Raw genomic sequence first — 8111 nt, 5'->3', positions numbered from 1 at the left:
AAGAATTTTCAATTTTTTATTTATTTTTATTTCTTCTTCCGGATTTTTTCGCCGGTTTCCGGCGTTGAATTTTCAAATTTTTATTTATTTTTATTTCTTCTTCCGGATTTTTTCGCCGGTTTCCGGCGTTGACTTTTTCGATTTTTTTTCTTTTCTTTTTTTTTGTAATTTTTTTCCGTTTAAACAACAATATTGCTGTCATTGACAGTAATATTAACTATCTTACTGTTAAACACAGTAAAATTAACTAAACTACAGTTTTACAGAGTAATATTGCTATATTAATCTCTAGCACAGTAATATTAACACAACAAAACTCATTATTATTGTGTAATAAAGTAGTATTACTATGTTGACCGTCCAAGAAATGTAAACATAATAAAAAACCAAAAGAATTAATATTAATGTGAGTGACAGTAATATTACTATAACAACAGTAATATTATCGTCAACCACAATAATATTACAATAATAGACAGAAATATTATTACGTTTCCGTGAATAACTCAAATAAACAAAAAAATCCAAACAAAATAATAATATTGATGTGGTTGACAGCAATATAACTATAACAACAGTAATAATACCGTCAACCACAATAATATTATTGTGTTTACAGTAATATTACAATAATATACAGTAATATTATTACGTTACTCCGTAAATAACTCAAACAAAACAAAAAAAAAACCAAAAAAACAATAATATTGATGTTGTTTACAGTTATTTTACTGTCAACGACAGTAATGTAATTACGTTGACTTGTCAACAAATCAAACAAAATAAAAAAAAATAACAAAAAATAAAAAATAATAATATTACGTTAATTTACTGTCAACGGCAGAACAATTACATAAATGTATTGTCAACGGCAGTACAATTACGTTAATTAACTCTCATTGACAGTATTATTACCTTAATTTACTGTCGGTGATAGCACAATTACGGTCAACGTTTAGCGGCGGACGTAAAAAAACTAAAACAAACCAAACAAAAAAAATCAAAAAAAAAACTTAAAAAAACACTAAAAAAAGTCAACGTCAAATTGATATTAAATTAAGTTAATGATGAAATTGGAGCATATTAAATGATGCTCCAAAAAAAAGTCAAATTTGAATTTTTGTGGTCAAAACTAGATTTTTGTGGACAAAATTAATTAAATTGGGGTTACAATTAAGAATTGAGTATAAATGGTTGAGGGTAATATTGAGATGTACATGAATGTTTCCTATATTTATAATAACTATTAAAAGGATGGGCTTATTGATGAAAGAGATATAGCTCATAAACATAGAATAATAAACATGTTTGGTTGAGGACTTATCCACGACAACCCCTCTTATTAATATACACACGTTAGTAATCGCACATATATATTATTATTATTTATTTATTTATTGTTTTAAAAGTTACAGCTAGGTAGAAAATCACTCTCACAGTTCACCAAAGATGAAAGATTCCAATTATCCTCGGGATATAGATTACCCCAGCTCCTCTAGTAAGTGAACACACACACACACTGTGTGTAAGAAACAAGAATATGCTGGCCAGGAAAGGCGGCTGCTGTTTTATCCACATAATAATTAGAAAAGTTTATTTTATTTTATTTTATTTTCTCTCTCTAGAAAAGAAAAAAGAAAAAAGAAACAGAGAGAGAGATTTCCGTTTGTTTACCGAAAATGGGGAGAAAAAGGCTGGAGATCAAGCGAATCAAGGAGAACAGTGCGAGAATGATTTGTTTTTCAAAACGAAGAAATGGTTTAATTAAGAAAGCGAGGGAGTTATCTGTTCTCTGCGATGTCGACGTGGCCGCCATTTTCTTCTCCAAGAGAGGAAAACTTTATGAGTATTGTAGCACCGATAGGTAATTAACACCGCCTAATCTTTTTTCTTTTGTTTTTCTTAATTATTTTAATTCTCTTTTTGTTTGTATACATAGAGTTGAAATTGGTGGTTGGTGGGATTTTCAAAACCGTAGTTCTCATATTCCTAAAATAGAACTTTTTGAGATATTTTAGTACCCAATTTACGATCTTTTAGAGCAGCTCCAATAGAGAGGAATTAATAGGGGGATCGGATAATAAAATTACTATTTTGGTACTTGAAAATTCAAAAGTACTCCTATGGTGGTGGAGGAATTTGAGGTGCAAAATCGTACCCAGAAAAAAGAGAGGACTCAAATATTCCTTAAAAATTGCTCCTGCAATTCCAACGTTGACTTTTTTTAGAAAAATAAAGACATCTCAAAGCATAAAGAGATAATACTTTATTTGATAACTATGAGGAGGAGCACATAATTTTTTTTTGAAATATCAAAGTATTACATCAAACACCAATTAAGTGTTTGATACTCCATTTTGATATCTCCCTCCCTATTGAAGTTGCTCTTAAGTTTTCAATTTTTATTTTTTACCTATAATAATAATAATGCATAACGTGTGTTTTTAAAGGCACACAACATTAGGGATGAGCAAAAAAACCGAGAAACCGAAAATTCGAAAACCAAAAATACCGAACCGATATGCACCGTTTTGACTTAAAACTGCATATACGGTAATGTTTTTTTTTTTTTTTGAAAAACCGAAAATATCGGTTTGTGTATGGAGAATAAAAAAATTACCGAACCAAACCTATTTATACAAACTGATATGCTAAATCCCACACCAATTTTACCAAATCATACACACAATTGAAATTTTCTCTCTCTCAAAAATCTCATCTTTTCCTTCCCCACCCTTCTTATTTTTCCCTATTTTTTTTCACAAAATCACACACTAAAAACGTCCATATCATTCCAAGTTCGAATTTGAGAAAAATCTTCACATGTTCAAACTAAAATAAAGGTGGAATTTGAGAAAAAAAAATCGAATTGATATGAATTTAAATAATTAAAAATGCATAATGAAATTGAAAAATATTAAATAAACCTAAACTCACTTTTTATGATTATTCACGTGAAAGATTAACGAATTTTGAGTGATTTGGAAAAAGATCATCATAGAAAAAAGTTAGAGAGAATATAAGTAGAGAGATATTTTTTTTTAATTAATGTGTGGGATTTAGTAAATTTTAATGTGGGATTTAGCATGCCCCTTATACAAAACGACGTCGTTTTGATATATAGTATAAATATTTACCGTCTTCCTCTAGCGCGCATTTATCCTTACGCCTCCAAGTGACATGTTTTTTTATTAATTAACTTTGGGTTGTTATTTGTTAATTTTCTCAAACAAATGTAATGAAAGTCCAAATTCACTGTAAATCAAATGTCGTTTTTTATGCCGAACCGTTAGACGAAACCGAAACAAAAAATAAACCGAATTGACACCGAAATTGATTAACACAGAACCGAAAAAACACGACATGTTCGGTTCTTAAAATATGAAATACCAATATTGTCGGTACGTGTTTCCTTTATTGCAAAAATCGAGCCGTACCGACCCGTGCACACTCCTACACAACATTAGTGTTTGTCATTCAATCATTGACAAAAAAAAAAAAATTATATATTAACTCCTTTGGAAAAAAAATTGTTTCATACTAGTATTTGTTAATACTTGATAGTCATGTGCTTCGAGAGCCATCTTATATATATTATATTGTCACGAGTTACCCTCGTGCATATGACAAGCTTTGTTGAATCACATATAAACTTTCCATCTTTGTATAACTTTTCATAAATTATTTTATAATAATATTATTATTTGTAACAAATTATTTATTTTAATGCTAGTACGTACTTTAGCAAATTTAATATCAGTAGAGAATATTATTGTTATTCAACAAGTATAATTTATTTATTATTCAGATAATAAGAATATTATTTTATTCGTTTTACCATGTAAAGTATAATTTCAAAATAAATAAGTAAAGGAGCATTTGAAGTTATTATGATAATTCTTTTTTTTTTTTACCTTGTATTAATTTTAAATAGGGAAGGACAATAAGAGCAAGTTGTTGCCAAAATACATGTAATGTTTTAATATACATTCTCGAGTATTATAGGCTTATATTAAAATACGAGGGGTCATGTTCTACATTGAAAGTACAAGAAGTTCATGTGCATAAAGTTCAAACTATACGGGCACAAGTGCTATTAACCATAAATAGGTTATGTTCTAGGGGTGTGCACGGCCCGGCTCGGTTCGGTTTTTGGCTACAACCGAACATGAATCGAATATATCGTTTTTTGTAAAATTAAAAACCGTGTCTGTCGGTTTTTTATCGGTTCGGTTTCTTTCTGTTTTTTTCGGTTCGGTTTCGGTTATTTTACAGTTCAAGAGTAATTATATATTCAAGTTGTACAACAAAAGAATACAATTACAATTACTTTCACAACTTACTAAATGCAATGAAAATATAAAATCTTTAATCCCATAGGACTTACACAACGTAATTTAGATGATGTATTATGCTTTATTTTTTTTCCTACTTTCATTTACTATATTATTAAAACCATGAACTCAAGTAAATTTTCAATTACTAAATAAATAAAATACAATGTCTCAATTTATGAAGAAATGCTTAGAATGAAACAAGAAATTCAAAGATAGAAAATAAAAATTAGGGTAAAATAATACATATATTATGTCAAGTGAAGTCATTTTATAGTTTCGGTTTTTTCGATTCGGTTATTTACCTTTCCACCATACCGAACCGAATAATCCGGTATTTTAAAAATAAAAAATTGTACATGCAGTTTGTTATTCGGTACGGTTTGAAACGGCTCGATTTTTCGGTTTTTTGGTTTGATTTTTCGGTTTTTCAGTTTTTTTGTTCACCCCTAATATGTTCTGTTGCATGTGTAGGATTTATTATACCCTCAATAAAAGATAAATCTTTTAGCACACACTGTGGATATTATCATGTTTTGGTCCCCCGATTGAACTTTCTTTTAATTGTGATGATTTCACTTTAAACTTTTGACACTAATAATCAAAATTAGGTAACTATCGATTGAAAAAAAAAATCGAGAAAAAGAACCCCAAATAAAGAATTAAATGGTCTTTCAAGACCCTTTACGCAAAGTGTCTTGTTGTACTCGATCTTGCAAGTTAACATTGGCCCCAAGTTCATGCTCCTAACTGGCAAATCCTCTTTTGATCATGCATTTATGTTTGCACCTTGATGTCGAGTTTTCTTGTTCTCCTACGTCTAGTCTAACATTATTTAATATGTTAAAAAAAAGTATTACAAACCTCACTTTTTAATTAAGACACGAGTTCAAATGAAAAATTCGAGCTTATTTAGAAGTTCATGTTGCTTATTGGTTGATTGGTCACATTTTAAGAGTTCCATATATACGAGCAAGATATAATTTCATTTTATTTTTTAATCGAAAAAAGAATATATGGATATTCTACGTACTAGCGATGTAAGAACAAAAATATATTGTACGTTTGTAAGGAATGAATGCTACACATTCTAGACAATTTATGAATGTGTCCTTATCTGCTTTCCAATATTCCATTTCTTCTTGCCTTAGCTTTATTCCAATTGCATTCTTATTCTTCTTTTGGTTGTAGCTCAATATTATTTTGTTTTTGCATGAGCATTAAGGTTTATTGTTGTTGTTGTTGTTATTAAACAGCATGGCGCAGGTCCTGCAACAATATCAAAGTCGAGTCGAGAGTGAGAAAGATGGTTGCGATATAGAGGTAAGATTTATGCCTCTGACAATGAATTTGGAAGTAAAAAAACTAAAAAAAAAAACTTAATACACAAGTCTTACTCAGATTTATATTGTCAAAATGTGGAGATCATTACTGAAATTTGAAATATTATCACTTATCAATTAGGGAAGATAATTTCATAATCTTGCACGAATGTCATATAACTACATGATTGGTGATATTAATAAATACATGAATTTGATTGATAATATTTATTCTTGTGAGATATGTGGTGTTTGGAATTTTTGTAGTCATCGGTCTCGTGTAATATTTGAGGCCTAATAATTCTTCCACGGATAGAAATAAATCTACAAACTGATGTGATTCATTACTTCGAACCAAAGTAGGAAGGCAATTTTTTGTTTGAAGTAAAGTCTCTAAGCTCCGTTTGGATGGTACGATTTTGAGGAGGGTTTTCAAATCCATAATAACAAATTTCTTGCACTAGTTTGGATTGAGAGATCTGATGAAGGATTTTAAATCCACACTCCTCCTTTTTAGTTATAAATTGGGTCATTCGTGTTGATTTCAAATGACTACAAATCATAGTCGTTTCAAATAACTTCCCCAAATCAAATCCTTCCATCCAAATGGAGCCTTAGACACTTTGGACTCGGTGATTTAAAACAAGTCCAAATGAGAAGAGATTTGAAATCCCTCACAATTGCTCTAAAATGATAGAGCTATGGATTAGAAATGCCAGATATATAATAATATTATAGAATGAGGCGACTCTTATAAGAGATGGGAACATAGTTTTAATAAAGAAGAAGTTTCTTCAAAATATACACACTAATCTACATATAAGGGCATTCATTATTTCACAAGGTGATTTGATTGGCAGGATCTTTACTCCAGAAACGGTGATTATCTTTCATATAGTGAGCTTCTCAAAACAGTTGGAAGGTAACTCCCGATTTATTAATAATTTTATTTTGTTTTCGTTGCAAAGATTTTGGGGTTGTTTACTCATAAGTTATATTTCTTCCCATAGTGAACTTAAGGAGCCACGTGTTGACCAGATAAGTGTGGCGGACCTTGGGCTCATGCAGAAACATCTTGAGACTGCATTAATTGAGATACGTTCGACTAAGGTTTCATGTTTTTTTTTTTGGACCAAGCAAAGCTATGATACATTTGTCTTAAAATAATTATATTCTTGTTAGCTTTTATCTCGTAAAGTTTGTTCAAGAGCCAGTTATGAATATGTGTGTGTGGTATATCAATGCGATTTCATGAACTAGAGAAGTTGAATTCATATCGTCGTTTTTGTTTACCTTTTTGATGAGCTGAGCTTATGTGGCAAGAATGTTCGAACCTCTTGAACATTTGATTAGTGGACTTCTTTCCAGTTTCTTGTCAACCTGTAAAAACTTATTAAGGTTAAGTTCCATTCATACAACATTGTGATGTCATAATTTATTACTTCATGCAGACAAAATTGGTGACAGATGCTCAGTCAAGCCTTCAGGAAAAGGTGCGGAAATCTATTTTTGCCACCATTATATTGTTGTATCCGAGTATTCTCCAGTGTGTGTGTGTGTGTGTTGCTAGGGCATTTTATTGCGGATAATTGGTTCACGTTAAGTAAGATAAGTGATTACAACAGCTTATATTGTGTGAACAGGAAAAGATGCTGGAAGAAGAAAAAAAACATGTCAATGAGGTTATTAAAGTTGATACCCTGCATATAAATTATGATTACATAAAAATGAATTTATTACACGCAATTGTTTACATCTTACAGATTGTTGAAGGCAATATTTGTGCTAAGAAAGAGAAGGTGGTAATAGATCTCAACTTTTCCGCAGATGGCTAAACGACAAATAGAAGCATACAACACCGGACCTCGATCTCAAACTTTTATATGTAAAATAAATAAAAAAATCCGCAGAATCATAAATAAAAGCTGCTAGAGGAATATCTATCTACCTCTTTATTGTTGCATGCATGGTGTGTAAGCTGCTTGACCTCTCTTCTGTATTCAAGCTTTTGTATCACTCACCGTTAAATATTGCTCTGTTTGTAACGCTTGAACTTATATAGCCCACACCACTTTTATCATTGCATACAAAACAAAACTATATCTGCAAAAAACGTGGTCGAATAATCTTCACCTGAAAAATTAGGCTTCCTTTAGTTGCTGACGTGCAGAAAGAAAAGAAACTAGAAGATGAATGCATATTTTCCCTACTTGTAAACGTACATAGTCGATGTTTCTAAGGATGGTGAAGGAAAACTATATATGTTTTAAGGGAAGAAACATAAACAAGTTGACTCACTTGTATTATCAGCTTAATATGAATAATCTTTGGCCGTCTTAATGTAATGCAGAATAATTGATGTATGCATCATAACTAGGAGCTAGTACCTGTATTCGCCATTTTAGCACTCACAAGTTCCACTCAAAATCCTACACGTGTCTAAAAAAAATTCAAT

General features: G+C 30.6%; 1 protein-coding gene across 1 annotated transcript; it reads left to right on the top strand.

Annotated features, from left to right (window-relative positions):
* Nucleotides 1-1558: 1558 nt before the first annotated feature.
* On the top strand, nt 1559-7835 carry LOC105962906 (agamous-like MADS-box protein AGL27). The gene is made up of 7 exons (XM_012987255.2): nt 1559-1864; nt 5591-5657; nt 6517-6578; nt 6667-6766; nt 7108-7149; nt 7300-7338; nt 7420-7835. Exons 1-7 carry the CDS (start codon nt 1680-1682, stop codon nt 7489-7491), a joined length of 567 nt encoding a protein of 188 aa, XP_012842709.2. The 5' UTR covers nt 1559-1679; the 3' UTR covers nt 7492-7835.
* Nucleotides 7836-8111: the final 276 nt, after the last annotated feature.

This window comes from Erythranthe guttata, chromosome 9 (genome assembly GCF_056151865.1).
Source record: "Erythranthe guttata isolate IM_541 chromosome 9, IM_541, whole genome shotgun sequence".
Classification (NCBI taxonomy): Eukaryota; Viridiplantae; Streptophyta; class Magnoliopsida; order Lamiales; family Phrymaceae; genus Erythranthe; species Erythranthe guttata.
This window is presented reverse-complemented; position numbering and strand designations above follow the sequence as displayed.